Below are 24,232 nucleotides of genomic sequence, written 5' to 3' on the forward strand. Positions count from 1 at the left end.
TGAAAATATTGTAAATAAAATTCCAAAACATTCAAATCCCAAATCCTAAAATCCTTGCATCTTTGAATCTGAAAATCTTTATAACTCAATTCCAAAAATCATACAATCCTATAGTTTTGAAATATTAAGATCCTGAAGTCCCAAAATCCACCAATTCTGAAATACTAAAAAATTAAAATCCTTAAATTCTGCGGTTGCAGAATCCTAAAATCATAAAACTCTAAAATATTGGGAATCATAAAATACTTCTAAATCCCAATACTCTTGAATCCTGAACTCTCTCTATTCATCTCACGACGCCCCCATACTGTTAATCATGAATCGCCCCTCACACTGTTAATCATGAATGAATCACATTATCATGAATGAACGTAGCCGCAGCCCGTCGTAGTAGGTTACCTAGATATCCGCTGTAGTTGTTTACGTGCAAATATGGTAACCTAGGTAACCACTGCAGTGCTCTCCATTTATGTCAATTATGTCGGAATAATTCGACATTTTCAGTATAATTTTTTCGTATTAACAGAAACTGATTTGGCAACTTTTGATTTTCTTCAAGGCAGTGAAAAGAGATGAAAATACATACAGTTGAAATTTAGGAATTGAAAAAATTCGTCTCATATATTTCTGATAATTCAAGCTTGTTTTAGGAAATTTGAGGTGAACATTTCAAAGACTAAAGTACTCTTAGTGTAGTGAGTGATTTTGTTTAGTGATTAAAATAAAAAGTGGTCCGCTATGCGTTTTTTCTTGTTTTCAATTGTGTTTTCATGATGTATGAGATGAATTTATTGGCTGAGATGAATAATGGAGCAGTTCCCCTAATACAATTATAAAATCGTAAAACAATAAATGCCGAAATTCTATAGTCCCGAAATTCTATTATCCTCATATCCTAAAATACCAAAATTATGAAATTTTGAGATCTCAAAATCCTATTATCCTTGAATCCTATCACCAAAAAGCTTAAAATTTTATAATATTTCAATGAAATTATTATCTATTATATATTAAAACCACAAAATTATAAATTTAATATTTCCATTAGATTATGATATTCTAGAAGTATATCCATGACCAACAATCTAGCAGTATACCATGAAAATCTAAAATCCTAGAATACTAAAAATGAGGTATAAAAAATTTTAAAAATTCTGAGATCCCAATTTCTCTAAATCTTCAGGACCAGAAGGTCCAAAGAAAATCTTAAAATCGTGAGATACAAAAAAATTAAAACCACAAAATTCCAAAATTCTAAAATAAACAAATCTCAAAACCCATTCGTTTCCTCAAATCCAAAGATCCTGAATTCCTAAATTCCTAGGGTGTTCACACTTAGATTTTATTGCCGAGAACTCAACAGCTGATAAATCCAGCGTAATGTTTCACAAGTTGTCCTCAGAACTTTCAAGAACTTCGGCAAACAAAATGTCAATACATGTTGGTTTACGGTAAATCGATATATTTGCTGAATGCAAGGATGGAAATTATCACTCACGCTAATTCATTTCGCAAGCCGATAGCTCTTTTGATATGCACATTTTTGAACAACTATGTATGACGAATTTGAAGTTCTACTACAACTTTGTCGAAGAAAGTACTGCTCGTACTCAAACACCGTACTCAAACAGCTGTGTAGTAGTAGGTACTTAAGAACTTCAAATTCGTCATACATAGTTGTTCAGAATTGTGCTTACTAAGTGAGCTATTCGCTTGCGAAAAAAACTAACGCGAGTGATAATCTTCATCCCAGGCTGAATGTTCGTCGAAATATATTGCTGACATTTGTTGAAATCTTCGCCGAGCTCGATCAGCTGATGGAAAGTTTGCAAAGATAAATTAAGTGTGTTGTAATATCAAAATGTTATAATCCCAATACCCTGTGGTTTTAGAATCTTAAAACCTTTCTGTTCTAGATTCCTAAAAACGGAAATCCTAAATCCCTGTAAATCATGGAATCCTAAAATCGTGTAATGTCGAAAACCCAAATTTCAAAACTTTATCACTCTACTATTCTGCCCATAAATGCATAAGAGTCACACTGCCAAAAACGTACAAGTGATTAAAACGCAGTAGACACTGGAAAACCACTGCATTTTTGTCCTTCCCATTGATTTAATCAAACAACAAAATTTCAATATTTTGTTTCGTCTGAGGCAAATATGTGTGGCAGAATACTTTTACATGCAATAAGGTTGTGGTTGTTCCAATTAGTATACATCAATTGGTCTTTTAATGGAAGTTACTAATTATTTTTAGCTCTGAGTCTGTTTTGCTTTAATTTGTAACGTGGAACTGCTAAAAATTTATATTTTTTTCATCATTTTACCAATGTTATGTTAGCTTTTATTGTGATTTTTTGAGAGCACACGTACTGTTAAGAAGTTTCTGAGGTTTATCTCAAAAGTGATTAAAATTCACATGGGACTGTTATGCATTTATGGGCTGTATTCTTCACTTATTAAATTTAAAATAACCTGAAATCCAGAATCACAAAACTTCAAATCCTGAAATTCTAGGCTAATATTACAAGCGAACATTACAAAGCTCAAAACCATAGAATCGTTATATCTCATCATCCAAAAATGTCTTGATTTCATTATCTTTGAAATCCCAGAGATCCATTGAACAAACTTTTAAAGTCCCGCGATCCACAAATTTATTTATTTTATCCACAAAATTATTTTTATATTTATCAACATCAGGACTTCATTTTTTTAAGGTTCACAAATTTTGGGAATATAGTCAAAATCCGAAAATCTCAAAATTTTAAAATTCTGAATTTTTTAGGTTGTAGAATCCTAAAATCCTAAATTTCTGCGGCTTCTGAGTTCTTAAATCTAGGAATCCTTAAACACTGGAAATCATTAAATTCCACACTGTTGAATTCTTAAAAATCTATAATCTTTAAATCCTGTGCTCAAAAAATAAGTAAATCTCAATGTTCAAAGATCCAATAGATTCAATAGTAAAATTTTAAAATTCTTAAAACCGCAAAACTCGTAATTTCTGAAATTTTTAAGTTATAAAATCTGCAAATCTGAAATGCCGAAATACTGCAGTTGAAAAATCCTAACATTATACACTTTCAGACTGCTAAAATATGCAAATCCTAAAATTCCGAATATCATGAAATCCATTCTCAAACTCTTGAATCATGACATCCCAAAATTTTAAAACTTTTTGAGCTTAAGCTTAGAATTCTTAAATCCCAAAATTCTTCGGATCATGAATCTAACGATTGCACGATTTCTAAGTTTCATAGAATCTCAAGATCCTCAAATCATAAAACCAATCTAAAAAAGAAATCACTAATCTTAGAACTCTAAATTTCTTGAATCCTCAATGTTTGAAACCCCGTACTCCCGATAAGCAAAACCAGAAATCTTGCTTAGATTCAAATTGTTACGTTGTTACTAAATTTTTTAGCCTGTTGCTTGAATACACAATTCGACTATTGAATTCGATCTCTGCTGGTTTCAGCTCCTTTGTTGGCACGAGTTTAATATTCCTCACCCCAGGCATTCCGGCAAATTGAACTGAGGCATCCTCAGTATGAAACGGAAAAATAAGAATGCGTGCTAAATTACCATTTCCTTCGGCTTTAAAGCTACCCGAATCGACCGAGTTGCTGTTGCGGCTGTTCTGCTGGGCGCGCACCGCTAAATACTGCTGGTCCCGGTTGTGCTTGTTCTGCATATTGGCAATCGACGGTGACTCCGACATCGACGTTGACGGTATTCGGTTCTGGTTGCTCAGTTCTGTGGGTATTGTTTAAGTTTGTGCAAAAAAAAGCAAAAAGAACATATATATTGTTCAGTAAGTTTTGCATACGCATGGAAGTGCGAAAAGAGGGCGAGCGAAATATTTACTTCTTTTTCGAATTAGCAAAGCCACCGCTATCAGTGCAAACAGGATCAGGATTGAAAGGCAGAGCGGCAGCAGCACTTTGAAATTGGCGTAGAATGGATTGTCCCCCAGGTGCGGTGAAACGGGATTCGTTAGATCCGGGTGCACCATTACTGTAAATAGAACAAAAAGAAAAAGGAATGCCTGGTTAATGCGTACGCAAACACGCTTGTGTGTTGTGTGGGATTCACCTCCAGCCGCGGTTAGGGTGGTGTAATTATAAACCGCCATCGTCGCTCCGGCATTGTTATAAGCCGTCACCCGCAGCTGGTATTTGGTTGCGGGACTCAAATCGGCAACCGTGAAAATTCGTTCGGTTGCTTCCACGTGATTCGAGATCATGTTCCACAGAGAGCGACCGTACATACGGTTTTCGATTGAGAAATGTAGAATTCCACACCCACCGTCACCCCAGGAATCCAGCCAGCAAGTCACACTGGTTGAATTGTTGGTTATCATTTGCGAATGCTTCGGTTGAACAGGTGGCAGCCCCTTTGTTTGGGAATGTACGATGTCACATGGTAAACCGGTTCCTATCTTGTTGTAGGCCGTGATGTACAATTGGTACTTTGTTCCACACCACAGATTTACCAACAGATGGGTGTTGGTTTTTGAATCAATTTGAATCTCTTCCCAGTCGCCGTGCTCTCGCTTGTAATTGATAACATAACCGAGAATTGGTGAACCTCCATTCTTATTGTCTAGCCATTCTAGCAGCAAACTATCTGTGTAGGTGTTGATGACCGAAAGACTCGGCGGATCTGGTGGAACTTTGATCTTTATATGGTAGACAACCTCATCTCGTCCCCAATTGTTCTCTACGCTGCACGTGTAATTCCCGGCGTCTGAATGTTGACAGTCCTTGATGTAAAGAGTTCCATTTTTGGCAATCAGTTTCCTCGTTCCGGTTTCCATTGCCTGATCATCCTGGCGCCAGATTGTTACCGGTGCAGGAACTCCCACCTTGCGGCACGGTAGAACCAGCGTTTCCTTCCAAGGCGTTACGATTTCCTGACTGAAGGATACAATCCGAGCGGGAACTTTATTGTTCGGGGGAACGGTAATTATTTCCGACTTCTCCCCTTCGCCCACCTTGGTGGAAGCCGTGAGCCAGAACTGGTATGTTCCGTGCTCCTGCAACCGTACCGTTTCGTGTATATCGGCGTACGGAACCAGCGTGCGCTTGTGCGTTCCTTCGTCCCGGCCACCATCCACCAGGGACATATAGAAGGTGTACCCGGTGATGATGCCGTTTCTGTTGGCCGGCGGAAGCCAGGAGATGAGAATTTTTGTGCTCGACGCTGGGACCGCTTTGATGGCACGCGGTGCCGAGGGGACTGTGGAAGATATGAATTTTTTGGAAAATTAATGCTTTCAATTTATTTGGCTTTTTATTTTATCAAATATTCACTATAAATTTTCTAAAAAATAACCCACAGAAAACGAATATCAAAACTGTAAATTTACAAGTAGGTACCTACAATCGTTTTTATAAAATGTTATATCACTAATCTAATTTTAAATTTCGTCTGTTTAAGATCAATAGATAAAAATTCAAAGTCGTTTTTCAAATCAGAAGAAGTTATAAAGCAACAAAACAGACAAATTCGACCGTTTTGATCGCGTTGTGCACAGTTTTTTTCAATCTATGATTTATCACCATAGAATTTTAAAGAACATTCGAAGACTTGAAGAATTGAAAACTTGTAATTTCTATTCAATTTCTCGATTAATTTCGAACGTTTCGCCACATGCCTAAAAGCATTTACTCTGTTGCTCGCATAAGAATCGTCCGCGAAACTATTCCAAGCTGCTATTAAAGGGAAAATTAAGAAGCAGACTTCAACTAGTTTAATTTAGAATGAGTGATTTTGAGTGTTTTATTTCTAGGGTTACCATTTGGTTGGAGTTAAAAATCAGGACAACTTTTTCCAGCAAAAATTTGATCTAAGCTATTTTATTTTTTAAGGTATCAATAAATAAAACACGTAATTTGAGATTTGCACTTCAAAATACGCCAAAAGACTCATATTTCACGTATTTCTCTAACGATTCAATTTTGCAACTTCGATTTATTAGGCCTTAGTAGACCTTTAAAAAGGGCAACACTAGTAAAGTGTTTGAAACAAACTTAACAATTGTCAAAAAACGTTTAACTGTTTCAACGACTAGACAATTTCCCTCGTCAAGATTCAACCAAAGAAAAAAAAAATTGTTCGAAATAAGTTCGTCTCTTCCCGGAGTCAAGATGAAAGTGCTGAGCAGTTTGCTACTTTTTTTGAAATCCGGCATCATTCAGTAAAACCAGGACAAATGCTAAAATATGAAAAATACATCAGGACGTTCCAAATGGGTCTCAAAATCAGGACATGTCCTGCCAAATCAAGACGGATGGTCTCCCTATTTATTACATCTGTAGTTTTGAAGCTCTGTATTTATAACTGACACTCAGTGAATCTCTCTTATGTAAATTTTCAAGTATAAACTAAGATATTTGCAGCTTTTTGTTGCTGTTTTCTCTTTTTGATGTGGGACTACAATTTCTTTTAAAGTCTTTAATATTACTGCAGCGCTTGCCAGCGTTGCCACATCGAGAAACTATTGACAGCGTTTTGATATGGATGGTTTGTCGTTCAGTGGTGAACATTTTATGAATATTGAAACACACATTCAATATCTAGGAACAAATGTGATTCGAGCAGTCCATAACAATCCTAGGTTCTCCGGGCGTGATTCAGTCAAAAGTTATTATTATCGAATCGAGAGATATTGGTCATTCACCAAAGACAAACTACACGAATGCGACAGAACCATCAAAAACCAGGGGTGACATTGCGCAGCTCGATTCGAGCGATTTTCGCTATTTTCGAGTACGTCACATACTGTCAGTTTTGCTTTAAGCTCAAAAGGAGCTGTCATTGTCATTTGTCCTTCCGCTAATCCAACCCACAAAATCGAAAAAAATACGAAAAACGAAACATAACGCCCACCAGCGATTGTTTAGTTTTGTTAGAGTTACTCGAAACGGAATGGAACAAGATGGCAAATAAGGTTACCAGCAGTAGTGTGCAGAAAATGAGGGGCGACAACACAATAAAACTTTAAAAATTCATCCGAACAGCCGACGACTAATTTTCATGCATTTTTTGCTTGAAGTTCATTATAAACCCTACACAATGAATTCCCTTTCTTTTAGCCTGTTATTCACCCACTACTATCCCGACCTTCACGCGGACTCAGCTGGGATACGAGCAACCAAGGGAAGATCAGGTCGTATGCTGACAGGGAAGGAGGGCTCTGAGCGTCTGTCCTGTATGTTAGGAGCGGCTCAAAACAGCGTTATTACTCCAGGTTAGGAGTGGCCGATTACCATACCAACGTGAGACAGTGTTGTGCACGAAGGCCCTCCGGTGAGCAAAGGGGTTGGTGGGCATCGTAAATCACTCACAAGTATTTAAAGAGGAACAAAGACATTCGGACTGAAACAATCGGCACAGACCCACGCGACGAAAGCGGACTCGGGACGAGGAACTCCCAATCTAGTGCTATCCAAAGTGTTGAAATCCCGCAGGTTCGACGTTGTAGCACTGCAGGAGATGTGCTGGAAGGGCTCAATGGTATGCCATCTACCAGAGCTGCGGCAACAAGAATGAATTGTACGCGCAGTTGGAGCGTGAGTGCGACCACTGCCGAAAACATTATATCAAGATATCTTGAATTTCAACGCTCAGGTCGGCCGGGAGGTGGAAAACAAACCGGGGATTGAAAGGTTCAGCGACCGACCTCGTTCTGGTCGCGTTCAGATTGACCACGTTCTTATTGATTGTTGGCACTCCTCAGACATCATCGACGTCAGATCCTATAGGAGCGCTAACGTCGACTCGGACGACCTGGTTCAATGCCCACCCTGGTTAGATTTCGAGAGATTAGAGCAGCCTAACGTCACCGAAAACTACGCGCATTCTCTGGAAGCTGCGCTACCGGAAGAGGACCAGCTGGAGGAAACTTTTTTCGAGGACTAAAGAAAAACTATCAAAACAGCTATCAACAGCGTAGCGGAGAACGTCATCGGGCATGTGAGACGAACCCAACGAAACGAGTGGTTCGACGACGAATGTCTCCTACATTGTGATCGATGAGGTGAACGCAGCGCGGGCGGCTAAGTTGCGCAGTGCTACTGGTCAGAATGTGGAAAGACACAGACAGAAGATGATGCAGTGAACCCACATCTTTCGGGCACCGCCTGAAAGAGGAGGAGTATGCAGTGTTACTGCGGTGGTGACCGAAAAATACATCAGACTAAAACAAGCAGGAATCAGCTAGGATAGCGTTGCAGATAAATACGTGTTAAACCATCTGTACGTTACCGGCGGAACCGAAGCCGACTGACAAAGCCTAGGCAGTAGCATTACGATCGACAGCGATGAGTTCGAGGTAGTCGACGAGTTTGTCTATCTTGGCTCACTGGTAACTGCGCATAATGATACCAGCCGTGAGATCCGGAAGCGTATTATCAACGGAAGTCGTGCCTACAATCGGCTCCATGAAAATAAAAATTATAAGAGCCTAAGTAAGTAAGTAAGATCTCATGACCATTCTATTGTCAAAGTGGACTCTGTAGCCTTGTGGCTATGAGCTTCCTTAACTTATTTCAACATTTATTAAATTTTTTTTTATTAGGAAGCCACCTTGAATTCCATTGTTTTTGGCCATGTTTGCAATCAATGATTTAAAATTTAATACTACCGTTGAAAAGTTAAAAAACATATTTTGGATACACTCCATACTATCATCGTGTGCTGATAGAAAAAATGCTTGGCCAATTTTGCGTATCTGTAATCAATAATGCTTGTGTGTAATATAGATAAATAGCTATTTAAGTTGTTTAACGGTAATGCTTACTTAAGGATTTCATACCTCTTTGCTAGATGAAAATAAAGAAAGTTAAGAATTTTCAGGGTTGTAACGTGTGGTAGCCTGTAAAGGTCCCACAGTCTGCAGATCCACTCGAAATTTGTGCTCTACAGAACGCTGATCCTCCTGGTGGTGCTTTATAGAAATGAATCGTGGACGTGATACGAGATCGATCGGCGAGTGCTTGGGCCTCCAGCGCAGAATTCCGCGATCAATATTCGGTGACAAACAAGAAAATGAGACGTGGTGCAGGCGTGCAGGATTCACGAGCTGTACCAAGTATACAAACACACTGATATTGTCAAGCTAATAAAACATAGCAGGTTACAGTGGGCTGACCACGTAGCATGTATGACGAATGAGCGACCGGCCAAGATGAGGCCGATAGCTTCGAGGCAGACACCGCACACGTTGACCCTTCAAAGTGTTGAGTCACTAAAACGTGTACAATGAGAATGGTCGGTTACTCCCAGCCTCATTAAGTTGATTCACTGTGCAATTTTATTGATTCGGATCAATCACGGAGCGCAACCATTGATATGTGCAGTCAGTCAAGCTAAGCGAAGCTAAGTAGAGTTATGCTTGTTTCCACGAAACTGTTTTTTAAGAGGCTTATGATGATTACGATGCAAATCAAGTCATGGCATCCAGAAAATTTTTAGTTTCGAATTGTTTCGTGTCCGTGAACTACCATTTCTATAAGTATTTCATTCGTTCTCCTGCCGACACGGGAAGAATTTGTTTGTCTTCTTTCCAAGCCGCAATGCTTGTTATCTTGTTGGTTGGTTGAGAGTACCATCGCGTCGGTTTCGACTGGTTGCAAACACGAAATAAGACTCGTTTTTCGTACATTCGTATTATATACGGAATAAAATCTCTTTGTATTTTGCGAAGCTGGGGAAATGACATAACTTCGAAAATTAGGTGAGGCCACGTGCAACAGTGGGCTCGTGATTGGTTAGTCGCTGGCTTTTTACCTGTTTTCAATTCATTGTTTCATAGGTTTTCAATAGAGAAGATATGCTTTCTTATTATGCCAAAGGTTTGGGGAAAGCTTTATCTTCGATTGAGACCTTAGTGTCCAAGATCTGTTTAGTGAAAGTAACAATGTAGTTTTTTAAACGACCCACGGCACGATTCTACACTATACCGTACTATTCTTAACAGTAGAAACGAACAGCGGTGATTAGTTGAATGCTGAGAAACTGACCCAAAAACAGTTCGATTTTCAACTCAAGTTTACAATGATTTACTATGGGAAGAACTGCCATTTCATATACCACGAGTTTGGACCAATCTTCACCAATCCAGTATTCAAGCTACAGTACCAAAATATGCATTTAAAGAGGGCACATTTTCATTGAACTACGGTAAAAAGGAGAAAATAGGTTAAGTAGTTTATCGGCAACCCTCATCATACTTCAAGTGTGTTTACTTTCCCAGCAAACCAAAAGTCGTATAAAGATGTTAATTTTAAGTCGCTCAAATGTGCATGTCAAGTTTGAAATTACATAAAATGCAAAATTAAATTTGTGTATATCGTATAAAACTTGATTCCTATAAAACGCAACATCAGGTTATATATGAAGCCATTTAACGTGTCATTCAAAATTGTAAAATGCGTCAATCCTCTAAGTCGTATAGAATGCAATTTAAAGTTTCGAATAAGGCCATTTAAGAGAGCATGCGAAGTTATAAAAAATCGTAACCAATTCTTTCTTACAAAGTACGTATATGGCCTCCAGATTTGTTCATATAGGCGCATTTCATGCATCTTATATGGTCATTTTTTACCTAATAAGGGTTCACTTAACAGAGTTGAGCGCGATTTATATGAACCAGTTTGTTTGCTGGGCTGGTTCTATTTCACAAATCTCTATGAAACTTTGGGTAAATGCTCTCAAAAAATTACACAACTTCTCGATATTTATCTCGTTATTTTGACTCGATATTATCTCGAAAATCGTAATTGATGGATGTAAATATGGTAATAACACTTTTATTTGCGAAAAAAAACAGAAGACGACTCAATTTAGAATGGCGGCCAAACATGTGGATCACTTCAAATGAAATATAAAATTTTCAATTTAAAGTGCTGTTCGTAGGAAGGTTCATAGCAAAATTCGGTAGTTTCGATAGAAAAAAAAAAAAACAGAAATGCTGAAAAATCAAATTTTATATTTTTCTTCTGTATTCTCAAGGTTCGAAATCCAGATCACAACACCAGCATCATTCCGTACAGTGCATGAAAGTAGCATTGCAGGGCGAATTTTGGCGGTTTTCATATACTTGTTGACCCGTACAGTTGTGTACGAGAGATGGCATGAAAGTTATATGAGAGTTATAATCAAAGCAATTCATCCTAGCATTCACAATTCTGCGCAAACCTACGTATTTAAACTTAAGCACTGGCTCATAGTTTTTGATAAATTTTTATGATGAATTTGGGTAGAGTAGAAAGACATTATTTTTTGGTAACAGAAATGCTATCCATAACTCATTGTATTAAGTGTATCTATTCAATTTCAATGAGTAACATTATAAAAAGAAAATATGCTAATGCTCAAGTATTTTTTTCATATTTCATACAAAGCTGGCCAATACAAACAATCTATTCAGATAAAATTCATAAGAAGCTGGTAAGAGATTGTTTTGAGTACACCTTTTTTAATTTTGAACCACATGTTATAAATAGCTCTCAAAAGCAATTTTTTTTGTCTTTATCTTTATAAGCAAAAATTCAATCGTGAAACAATCTGCAATAAAGGGTTTGAATAAATATAAATATTTGATAAATGTTTAGATATTATCTTTTATCGATTTTCGGCACAATTTGATACGGTTAGCGGCGCTGAAGTACGCAGTGCTCATCACCTTGTAATATGAGGGTCAGCTTTATTCAGGCTTGAAGCTTGAATCAGTTGATTCAAAAGATTGAACATCAAGTCAACGTCTAGTTTAAAACAAAAAAATCTTCCATTTGAAATATTGGAAATAATGTCGAAAGTCTCTACAAAGAAAAGCCTTAGCAGATAATTTGAGACGAAATTAGCTTGGATTCAGCAAAAAAAAACTATTCAATTCTTATATGATGAATATATGTTGCTGTAGTCGCATTTAAACTTCATATTTGAGTTCAGGGGCTGATTTTACATATGAAATGAGTTAAAATGACTGCGGCGATATTCTGACAACAAAAAATCACTCACCATCCTCGTGAGTAGTGCAAAAGAAAGAAGTGGTCCGCACACCATCGCCAACTTTCGTGAATGCCAGCACCCAGAAAGTGTAGTTGGTAAACTTCTTCAGGTTCTCTAGCGTCATATACTGGTTGTTGGTTTTGGCAGTGTATGGTTCTTTCTCTGCGGATCAAAACGAAAAGCAATTTTGGGACATCTTAGAAATTAACAGCATTTAACAGTAAGCTTACCAAACAGATCCTCGATTTCAATGTAAGACACCTTGTAGCCACGTATCTTCCCGTTCTGACCCTCAGCTGCCGGCGGTGACCAGGTGATATAAATCGAGGTCGAACTCAGTACGTCACATTTGGGACTATCGGGTGGAGTCGACGGAACATCCTCTAGGGTGCTGAGTGAAATTTCCTTACTCGGAGGTCCACTTCCTTGGCTGGTGTATGCCTGCACTACGATATTGTACTGGGTGCATTTGCTTAGTCCGCCCAGTGTGGTTTCCCCTCCGAAATGCGTTCGCACTTCGACCGTTTTAAAGTTAAAACCTTGTGTGGGGTTAATCTCCTTATCATTAGGACCGGTTGCCTCCTGATAGCCCACATAATAGCCCAGCAGATTTCCGTTCCACTGCTCCCGATCGGGGGCTTCCCAAGAGAGAAAAATTTCGGTGGAACTTTTCGGCTCACCTTTGATATTCAACGGTGGACCGGAAGGCACTTCTTCTAAGGTGGTCACTTGTATCACTTCCGAATACTCCGACGCACCTAGTTTGTTTTCGGCCGATATCCGAATGTGATATGCTTTTGCTGGTTTCAGATTTTGCAAGGTGATGACAGTTTGGGTTCCGGCTACGGTAATGTGTTCAGCCGACTGCCACGAATCGGTAACGAGCTTGTATTCAACGTTGTACTTTTCGATGGGACTATTTCCGGCAAACGGTTGACTCCAGGACAGCTGCAGCGTTCGAGACTGTTGGGAGTTTATGCGAAGATTTTTTGGAGACTCCGGAACTTCTTGAATGACCAGCTGGATCGACATTTCGTCATGACCGAACGCGTTCGTTGCATGGCAGATGTAGACTCCGGTATCCTGACGGTAGGTGTGGGAGATTCCCAACTCCGAAACCATTCCGTCATCCAGCACCTGTTCGCGGATGTTGTATCGGTTGTCCAGCGATTCGTCAATGTGCTGCTGGGAGTTTTGCATTTTCCACTTGATGTCGATTGGGTTATCGCCCTGGACGTTGCACTGGATATGAATCTGTTTGTTGCGAGGTGAAGTGATTTGTTTGCTTTTGGTGTTGAAATGAGCAGGCACTGTGCAAGACAAGAAGAAATCAATTAGGATTTTGAATTTTTAACAAATTAAAAATGACTTACCATTAACTTTAAGAAAAATCACTTTACTAACGCCGGTTCCAATGGAGTTTTTGGCTTCGCATAAAAAATGACCCTGCGATTCCTTTGTGATTTTGCGAAACTCCAACGTACCGTTGTCATGCAGCGAAACATTTGGCTCGTATAGAAAATCCTTATACTCGCCAGGAGTGTTGCCGATTGCTTTCTTCCAAGTGACCGTAGGCTTCGGGTGGCCTCCGGCTTGGCAGTGAAGAGCGATATCCTGTCCGGCTTGAGCACTGGAATCTTTTGGCTCGAGAATCCATTTCGGTGGGACGTTTACAGTTAGGGGCACCGTGAAGCTTTCACTTCCGGCTACGTTGCTTGCAATGCAAGTATAGTTTCCCGAGTACTCCGAGGTGATATGTTCGATTACCAAACTGGCCGAGTATTCGTCTAACCTTCGTATCACTTCATTACCGGTACCGAGAATTGGTTTCCCGTTGCGTTCCCAGCGGAAATTCACCGGCAGGTCACCTTCCAATATTTGACAGGAGATAGCAGCACGCATGCCTTCGCGCAACATATTGGTCATTGCTTGAATGGGCATAATTTTTGGAGGCACTATAACCTGAATCTCGACATTCCGTCGGGACGTTTGCTTCTGCTTGTTCTGGGCCATACAGGTGTACGTGCCAGCATCTTCTGTCCGCTGCAACTGTTCGATGATTAGCGTTCCATTATTGTAGGCCCTTTGGCGTCGATTTATAGGCAGTGTCTGACCGTCCCGCTCCCAGTGTATCTTATCGATCGGATAACCGGCCACCGGGCATTTTATCACCAAGTCACTGCCCGACACGCCGGTAATTTTAGGCATCTCTCGAATGTATGGAAGACCGTAAATGTTCACCCGGGCACTATGTGATACCCTGCAAATGAAGCGGAAAGGTAAATCAAGACGAATGGTAACGGAATCGATGCCGGATAAGTCAATAGCAATTTCGGAATGGTGTCGGACTGTGCAAAGGTGATTGAATGGCTTGCCTTCTCATTGTGAGCAGGGGGGAAGACGGGAGTGTGAAAGATTGCATAGTCAATATTTCATTTGATTTTGATTGATCCATGACGTGCCCTAGCAGGTAGTAGGTAGATTTTTCTCGCTTTCAATTAAAAGATCGTGAGATTTGTGACGTTTTCCTTTTGGATTGTCAAATGCAGGCAAAATAAAATTTTGTATCATGATGCGAAACAGGGACTGCAATTGGGAGGTTGTATCAAGGTTCGTTAATGGGAAATTGTGGAACCGCTCGATTTTATAATTTTAAAATTCACGTTCTATGAGCACCAAACTGTGGATCTACAGATCTTCTCTCTCAACTGCTCGAATAATACGTAATTTTTACTTCAAAGTCAAGTCAATGAAATACGTATTTCACGGTTTATTTTTCTCAAAATTATAACATGAATAAATTGTAACAGATGTCACTTGGTTGCCCCAGAAAATTTATAAACTAAATTGAATTCATAAAACTATACATATACAAGGATACATAAGGCATAAGTAGAAATGATGTTTCAAATACACTTTCTTTAACTGGCAGTACATTATTCTTGATTTAGTTTTTTTTAAAAAGCATGATTAAAACGAAAAAAAAGCATGAGAAAATCGAGCGTGAATTTGGCGAGTAGTGATAAAAACGGCTGTTGATAAATTCGAAAAAGCACTGTAATGGGGTTTAAAGGGCCTTCAAAATCTACCCCAGGCTAGTCTAGTCTACTCTAACACAGCCAGTACTTGAAAAAATTCCTGGAAAATTATATCCATCATTTTTCATGTTAAAAAATGATTTCCATACATTTTTCTTGTCAACGGCCAGGTCTACTGTGTAGCGCAATATCATTTAATATAATCTAAGATCGGGGATGTTTTGTATCAACCGATACGTATGTGAGATTTACATATGAGTCATATAGTTCTTTGAGAGTGGCAAAGCTAAGAATGTACACTCCTTTGTCTCCTGGAATGGTCCCCCTTATGTTTGGGTTTCATAACTAAGGATAAGCGCTTTTACTAGCTTTGGGGTTGAAAAGGCTCTCCAAAATCTTCAAAACTGTTAATTTTATAAATTGATATAACTCATGCCAAAGAGTCGCCTAATATAGGTCGCACACAGCTTTGTGTAACCAGCATTTTATATAAGCCAAATGGTAGAATAATGTCAAACTTCCGAAAAATTGATGTATTTTGTTAGCATGCAATAATTTAGTCTTTATTGTTCCTCTGATCACCGTAGCAAAAAATTGATTCACTGAAAACCGAATCGACCAGTAGCAAGCAAACTTGCCACAGCGCAGCAGGCGAAGATTTTATGTTTGAATGGTTATTGCTGCAACAAACGTTCATTAGATTGAGCATTCCGTAGCGGACGGAGCCTTGTTTTTGAGTGCATCAAAATTATTCAATTGAGGTAGTTATTATTTTTTTGTCACTCGCCAGAACGTTGCTAATAGAAATAAAAACTTTCTTCTTAGTGTATATCTTTCAACCGCAGACGGCAAGAGCAACGATCAAAAATGTTTTAATTTTTACATCATTTCCTCGTCTTTATCTTTATACAGCGTTCATATTGTCTTTATATTGAGACACACCAATGGCATTTTTTTACCTTATTTATTAAACGAGTTTTCCAAGTTGTGTAGTTGCTTCAATCGAGCTGTTCAATTTGTTTTATACAAACGACTCTATAACAAAATCAAATAAATTTCAAATCAGTGCGTCTTGAACTGTCCTACAGATCAGACGTTTTTTCGGTTGCTTGTGGACTGGTCTTTGACTGCCTATAGCTTCAAAGTTTGTGTTTTGTCAGTGTGTCTTTTAAAGACTACCTGAAAGTTATTTCCCATCAGTCTTTCTCAAGACTACCTACTTTTGAATTTAACATCTGTTTTAACTTTATCGTATCACCTGAAATGGCTGGACGGAAAAAGAAACCTTGCATCGCTGCGGGGAGGAAAAGAGAGGCATCTCTTTCTGACACATCGAGTGTCTGTAGTGACAATCCTTTTGATATTTTGCCTGAGCAAGAAGCTGGTGAAATGGAAGTTATTAATATTGAAACTATACAAAATATAAAATCTTTAAAAAAGGAGAAAGTTCCACCTATTGTGGTAACTATTTCTTCTGAATTTAATATATTCAAAAAGGAACTTTCAACGTTTGTTTCTGACGTTAAAGTTACCTATCAGATTGGCCGTAGAGGTGAATGCCGCTTATTAGCCGACTCAGTAAAGGGTCGTGATCGTCTTGTTCAGTATTTAACTGACAAGATGTACAAATTTTTTACATACGACACCAAGAACGCCAAGCCGTTCAAGGTTGTCTTGAAAGGTCTCACCAACGATCAAACCGTTGATGAGATCAAACTTACTTTAACAGAATTACTTGGCATAGCCCCTACCCAAGTAATTCTAATGAAACAAAAATCACGAGGCGAAAACAGTCAGAGAGCTGGAATTTCCCTTGTTAATTATTTAATTCATTTTAACCGCAATGAGGTTAACAACTTAAAATTTTTTGAAAAAGCACATGCTTTGTATAATGTGCGTGTAAAGTGGGAAATTTATAGGAAGTATGGCGGAGGTGAAAAGCATATCACCCAATGCCGTACTTGCCAACGTTATGGCCATGGTTCCAAATTCTGTAACATGGACCAAAAATGTCTTAATTGTGGAGACTCTTCTCACAAAAAGGACACATGTCCTGTGAAAGAGAGTAAAAATTTTCGCTGTGCGAATTGTAACGGCAACCATATGTCAAATTTTTATCAATGCCCAGTCCGTTTAGCAATTGTTAAGGCAAGGCAAGGTAAACAAAATTCAATTTCTCAATTAAAACCAACTTCAAAACAAAATTCTCCAAGCGTACCAGTGACGCATAGTTTACCTACTCCTTTGCATACCCGTTTAACTTATGCACAGGTTACAGGTAGTTCGAACATTATACCGCCTAGTGTTGGTAGCTCGAAAATGACCGTTAATATGGGTAAGCAAAACACGCTAGAAAATAATTGTACACCTATCACTCCAGCTAATATTGCTGCCGAAAATATTTTTTCTAATGTCAACTGCCTGGGGCCTATTACGGCAGGTAAACTTTCTTTTTTGCAACAGGCAATGTTCGATCTTATGAACGCCATGTTGCAGGCAAAATCAATGTTTGAAGCCATTCAAATAGGCACAAATTTTACTATTAAAATTGTTTCTAATTTAAAATTTAGCAATGATTTTAAATAAAACAATTAAAATATTAAATTGGAATGCTCGCTCATTGAAGGCCAATGAGAATGAGCTTTTTAATTTTTTAACAGTAAATAATGTGCATATTGCAATTATTACTGAAACATTTTTGAAACCTAACATAAAATTAAAATATGATCCCAATTACGTGGTTCATAGATATGATAGGATTCAGGGTTCCGGCGGTGGAGTTGCAATTGTTATTCATCGCCGAATCAAACATCGTGCTCTTCCCCATCTTGAGACGAAAGTTATTGAAACTTTGGGAATTGAAGTTCAAACTGAACTTGGGATTTTATTTATTGCCGCAGCATATTTACCATTTCAATGCACACGCGAGCTCAAAAATTATTTTAAAGGTGATTTACAAAAACTCACTAGAAATCGTTCGAAATTTTTCATAATCGGCGATTTTAACGCTAAACATCGTTCATGGAATAATTCTCAAAGTAATTCCAATGGCAAAATTTTTTTCAATGATTGTTCTTCAGGATACTATTCTATTTTGTCTCCGAATAGTCCTACATGCTTTTCTTCTGTAAGAAACCCTTCAACTATTGATTTGGTGCTTACAGATCAAAGTCATGTATGTAGTGATTTGATCACACATGCTGACTTTGATTCTGACCATCTTCCAATAACTTTTTCTTTATCACATGAATCAATTTTAAACCCTATGAGCTCTGTTTTTAATTATAACAAGGCTAATTGGGAAAGATACAAAACTCATATTGAGAGAAATTTCAAAAATGAGCTTGATTTGCAAAACGAAGTGAATATTGATTCCGCTTTGGAAGCATTAAAATGTGCAATTGTTGATGCCAGGAATTATTCTGTTCCAAAGGCTCAAATGAAATTTGATTCACCAATAATTGACGAAAATCTTCAACTTCTAATTCGTTTGAAAAATGTCCGCAGACGTCAATATCAACGTTCTCGTGACCCTGTTTTTAAAACTATTTATAAAGAATTACAGAAAGAGATAAAACATAGATTTACTCTTCTGAGAAATCAAAATTTTGAGACTAAAGTTGAAAAATTGAAACCATATTCAAAACCATTTTGGAAGCTGTCGAAGATTCTTAAGAAACCTTCAAAGCCTATTCCAGTTTTAAAAGATGGTGAACGTTTTCTTGTATCCAATGAACAAAAGGCTCAAAGACTTGCTCAGCAGTTTGAGAATGTTCATAACTCAAATTTTAATTTTGTGAGTCCAATTGAAAATGAAGTCACACGTCAATTTGATTTAATTTCTTCCCAGGATTTTTTACCTGCAGAAATAATTGAAACTAACTTGAATGAGATTAAATCAATTATTAAAAATTTCAAAAATATGAAAGCACCTGGTGACGATGGAATCTTTAATATACTAATCAAACATCTCCCTGAGAGCACAATGGAATTTTTAGTGAAAATTTTCAATTGCTGCTTCAAAATTGCATATTTTCCCAAATTATGGAAAAATGCAAAAATTACTCCCATTTTAAAACCGGATAAGAACCCAGCTGAAGTTTCAAGTTATCGACCAATCAGTTTGCTTTCTTCAATAAGTAAACTGTTTGAGAGAATTATTCTTAACAGAATGATGTCACACATCAACGAAAATTCAATTTTTGCAAATGAACAGTTTGGATTTCGCCATGGGCATTCCACAACTCATCAATTGCTCAGAGTTACTAATATGATACGAGCTAACAAATCTGAAGGTTATTCCACTGGAGCTGCTCTTTTAGACATAGAAAAAGCATTCGACAGTGTTTGGCATAAAGGTTTGATTGCGAAATTGCAAACTTTTAATTTTCCAATTTTCCTAATCAAAATTTTAAAACATTATCTTACTGATCGAACTCTGCAGGTTGTCTATCAGAATTCAACAGTGGTGGGCACCATTCCGCTAATTCGCTAATTCGCTAATTAGCGACGCTAAAATTCAGTTAACGATTTAGCGATTCCGCTAATTTTTGAGCTGGTTAGCGAAACTGCTAGCGTCGCTAAAATTTTGGCCTTCGAAACGCTAATCGCTAATTCGCTAAATTTTGTAGAGAAGCGACAATAGAAATATTTAGAAAAACTGTGAATTGCTGATGGCGTACGTAAATTGCTTCGAAAGATGAACATACTCTACTGCGAAAGTTACTTTTGTCAGTTTTTTTACCCTAGAATGGCGTTCCAGTTATCGTACAAGCCACAGGAGCATTTTGAAGGACAAGCACAAGGTTTAGATTGAATTTTCGGCTCACCGAGAACTTTGGTAAATTGCAATGCACTTGAAATTATGACAACTTTGGTTCTACTTTTTCGATTCAGATGATAATTGAATTTTTATGAAAACTTCCTAACATTCAATGCAAGCTAAATAACTTTTGTTATTCTTGTTTTTAGAAATCAAATATGAATACCGTTTCGTGAACCTCTTACTGTAAATAGCTTTAAAAAGTAATTGTTTTCGTTTGTTTAACCAAAACAGATCAAAGTGGTCCAAATCTTACAAAACACGAGCAATAAATATAGCGATATGACTATTAAGGACATATTAAAAAGTTAGCGATTAGCGATTAGCGAAAGTTCCGCTAATGTGGGTTTAGCGTTTAGCGTTTAGCGATTATCGAGCTAAATTTTCCGGTTAGCGACTTAGCGATTAGCGTCGCTAAATTTTCGGTTAGCGGTGCCCACCACTGGAATTCAAAATCTGATAGATTTCCTGTCAGAGCAGGTGTACCTCAAGGTTCAGTCTTGGGTCCAGTCCTGTACAACATATTCACTTCAGATCTTCCTGATTTGCCTCCAGGATGCACAAAGTCATTGTTCTGCGATGACACAAGCATTTCCGTAAAAGGAAAAAGCCTTCGTGTCATATGCAGTCGATTGCAGAAAAGTTTAGATATTTTTTCTTCCTACTTGCAAAAGTGGAAAATCTCTCCCAATGCTTCTAAAACTCAAATGATAATTTTTCCGCATAAGCCTAGGGCTTCTTTCCTCAAGCCAAACAATAATCACGTTGTCAAGATGAATGGGGTTATTTTAAGTTGGTCCGACAAGGTTAAGTACTTGGGACTAATTTATGATAAAAAACTTATTTTCAAAGAGCACATTGAGAGTATACAAGCCAAGTGCATCAAATATACGAGATGTTTATATCCTCTCATTAACAGGAATTCTAAACTTTGTTTAAAGAACAAACTTTTAATTTACAAACAAATTTTTAGACCAGCAATGCTCTATGCTGTACCGATCTGGTCAAGTTGTTGTTCAACAAGTAAGAAAACGTTCCAAAGGATTCAGAATAAAATTCTGAAAATGATTTTGAAGCGTCCTCCTTGGTTTAGTACACTCGAATTACATAGACTTACTGGTGTTGAACCATTAGAAACTATGTCAAATGAAATTATTAACAATTTTCGACAAAAATCGTTGCAATCCTCAATTGCTACGATAAGCTCTCTTTATAGCCAATAAGTTAGCAATTAAGTTAGTTGTAAGTTTACTTCCCCTTTTCTGACAAGTAGGTTTAAATCCCTACGAATGATAAGTCCTAATTGCGAAAGCAAACAAATCCTAACAATTAGAATTACAAATTTCTAACAGTGTTGAGAAGTCACCATTTGTGATTGGACACACATATTCATTATTTACTAATATTTATCATAAATACTTAAGCTACTAACAAATCCCCCCTTAAAAAAAAATAAATAAATAAATTTCAAACATAATTTAAACTAACTCAATAGGTAAAATAAGATCGCATTTAGTGAATCGCTTGTAATAAATGCAGAACTGCATGTTTAATAATTTGCAAAGTAAGAAAATTCAGCATTGCTTCAAAAACGTGTTTGAGCAGGAGGAACGAAACAATGCACTTTGAACTAGTGTATTTCGTAATAGCTTTAGCTTCGGACCCAGCTTACTTGGCTAGCTCTCGTAGTCCGCTTGTGTCCTTGGTGCCATCTTAAGGATGTGCTTGTTGACGGTTGAACAGTTGACGAAAAACTAACGTACTTCTTGGACAACTGCTTAATACCAAAAAATAATGCGCCGCGCAGTACTACTTTTTTTACATTCCTCCATAATACCACATCCGCGGCCCCGTGTACTTGTGGCGTGCGTGGATATTTAGGACAATCGCACGGATTTATTTCATCACACCATCATTCATTCGTCCATTGCATTTTGCGCGATTCAGGTGTATATTTATAAACCGGTCTAATTTACATTGGGTGGTAAACGTTGAATAAGACGCACAGCCAGTCCTAGGGTTGCTAACGTCACGGCCAGTACCCGTAAATTATGCTGGTTGGTACAGGAGTACCTATCGATCTGGTGGTTGCAATGTACCTTGCTGCGGAAGTGTTGGAATTGGCGGGGAACGAATGTTGTTCTTGAAATGCACGGTAAGCGCTATCGTTAAAGATAGCAAGAGAACACCTTATCTTCTACATTGTTCTCTCTTATTCTTTCTCTTCAATATTCTCCCGCCCTCATATCTCAACTATTTCACATTTATTATCATACAAACCCTCCACACCCCGATAGGAATTTCAAGTTACGCCACTGTTTGTGTATTATCAAACCACACAACTTTGTATAAGTCACAAAAAATGTTATGCAATTTAAAAAGATTTCTTTTCAAAATATTTTGGCAATAACTAGAACCGATTTATTTTAGTGGAAGGTATTTGTTTTGTGTCTTCTAAATAGTTGTGTATTTCCATGGTATACAAATGTATGCTGAATATTGTTGCCTGCTTAATGCTACAGTTTTCTAGAAAAATGTGAATAAAACTAATTTCAGTGACCAGCTTAATATAAACGTTATATCTTCAAAACAAGAAGAGTTAGAAGAAAAGTGTCTTCGGCAAAGTTTTTTGTGATAACATCATCTACAGTTTTGCTGAAAACACTATTTCTTCAAAGGGCAAGACTGAAAAGTTAGATCTCCGTGGTGCCACTAGTGGCGGGTGTTCGAACTAAAAACTTGTAGTCATTTTTTGAGGTTTCTTATACACAATATTTTCTGAAGGATAGTACGGTCAGGTTTTCTTTACGCGGATTTTCTCATTAACGTGGTTTTTCTAGGCGGGTATTCAAATTAACGTGGTGTTTTTACGTGGATTTTTTGATTAACGCTTTTTTTTGGCGACACCGCGTAAATTAAAAAAAATCACGGATTTACGAATTTAGGTGGGTAGGGAACCCAAAACGTCTAAGTGTTTATTAAGTAAAAGACTTAGCCAAAAAAAAAACTTCCGCCTTTCGAAAAATCCGCAATTACGGTCAAAGAGTATAATTTTAAATGCTGGTCATGGAGCGCTCGGATTTTTTGTAAAGCCTTTCTTGGTGGTTTACTCTACGCGGATTTTTTAATTGTCACGATTTATTTTGTAAGATTTGGACCACTGCGACCATTGGTTTGATCTCTTGTGGTATACGATTCAGATACAACACTGGATAGATTTAACAGTGTTTGGAAAACTTCAATGAACGAATCCGAAGAACGAAGAACCTAATTTCGAAAGATGCAAATTTTTATTTCAATTTTCTTTCACATCGCAAAACTTAAAACCAAGTTTTGCGATGTAAAAGAAAAATGAAATAAAAATCTGCATCTATGGTCTTGGTTTTAAATTAGTGAATGACTTTGTGTGGTAGAGATCGACTGCAGGGGGTACCAATAATAGGGTTTCGGCTTAGCAGTCTTTAAACTCTAGATTTAGAACGAATTTGTTGCTATTCGTCCCAACGTTTCAGCATTTGTTGTTGCCTTCATCAGGGAAAACTGTTGAAAGGTAATAAAAAACACCTCTCAATAGTTTCCCCGGATGAAGGCACCAACAAATGCTGAAACGTTGGGATGAATAGCAACAAATTCGTTCTAAATCTAGAGCTTAGAGACTGCTAAGGCGTCGTACATAAATTACGTAACGCATGAAGCTGATGACTTCGAGGCAGATCTCGCACACGCTGGATGTGTGCTGTCGACGAGGATTCCAGAGCAGCCTGGAGACTGGAGAGTAGCAGCCCAAGACCGAGTTTTGTAGAGACGTATTCCTGATTCGGCATAGGATCTGAACGATCTGTCGCCATTAAAGTAAGGTAAAGTAAGTAGCCTACGATACATCATTCGTGCCTGGTGGCCTCACAATTGGATATCCAATGCGGAGCTCCATCGTCGAATCCATCAACGACCGATAGCAACATAGATTCAGGAACGTAGGTGGGATTGAATCGAGCACACAGTGAGGAAAGGAGCGAACGAAATTAGCAGAGAGGCCCTCGATTGGAACCCGCTAGGACAACATAGAAGAGGTAGACCCAGAGGCTCATGGCGGCGCAGTCTGGCCAGTGAGATCCAGAATGTTGATGAGAACCTCTCTTCTGGCGCCAAGTACAACCATGGCAGGTGACCGTCGGCAGTGGAGTATATTTTTTCCATCCAGTTCAGTTAAAATAAGTAAGTAAGTAAGTTCAGTTAGAATGTAGGATCATGGTCCCATCGAACAAAAAAATTTAATCAGCAACAGCAAGATCGATCGAAAAATATTTTTGACGTTTTGTTAAGTGGTCTAAATTTTTTCTAAGTATCGA

At 38.0% G+C, this 24,232-nt stretch overlaps 1 protein-coding gene across 7 annotated transcripts in view; it reads right to left on the reverse strand.

Annotated features, from left to right (window-relative positions):
- The window catches only part of LOC129725998 (cell adhesion molecule Dscam2), a 300,505-nt gene that overhangs the window by 18,527 nt on the left and 257,746 nt on the right, over positions 1–24,232 (reverse strand). For all 7 annotated transcript variants that reach the window (XM_055682511.1, XM_055682509.1, XM_055682508.1 and 4 more), the window contains exons 11-16: positions 13,397–14,283; positions 12,254–13,333; positions 12,033–12,185; positions 4,101–5,246; positions 3,873–4,022; positions 3,591–3,761 (exon numbers count right to left, since the gene is read on the reverse strand). In XM_055682511.1, coding sequence (XP_055538486.1) covers positions 3,591–3,761; positions 3,873–4,022; positions 4,101–5,246; positions 12,033–12,185; positions 12,254–13,333; positions 13,397–14,283 — 3,587 coding nt within the window. The remainder of the gene's footprint in view (positions 1–3,590; positions 3,762–3,872; positions 4,023–4,100; positions 5,247–12,032; positions 12,186–12,253; positions 13,334–13,396; positions 14,284–24,232) is intronic.

This window comes from Wyeomyia smithii, chromosome 2 (assembly GCF_029784165.1).
Source record: "Wyeomyia smithii strain HCP4-BCI-WySm-NY-G18 chromosome 2, ASM2978416v1, whole genome shotgun sequence".
Classification (NCBI taxonomy): domain Eukaryota; kingdom Metazoa; phylum Arthropoda; class Insecta; order Diptera; family Culicidae; genus Wyeomyia; species Wyeomyia smithii.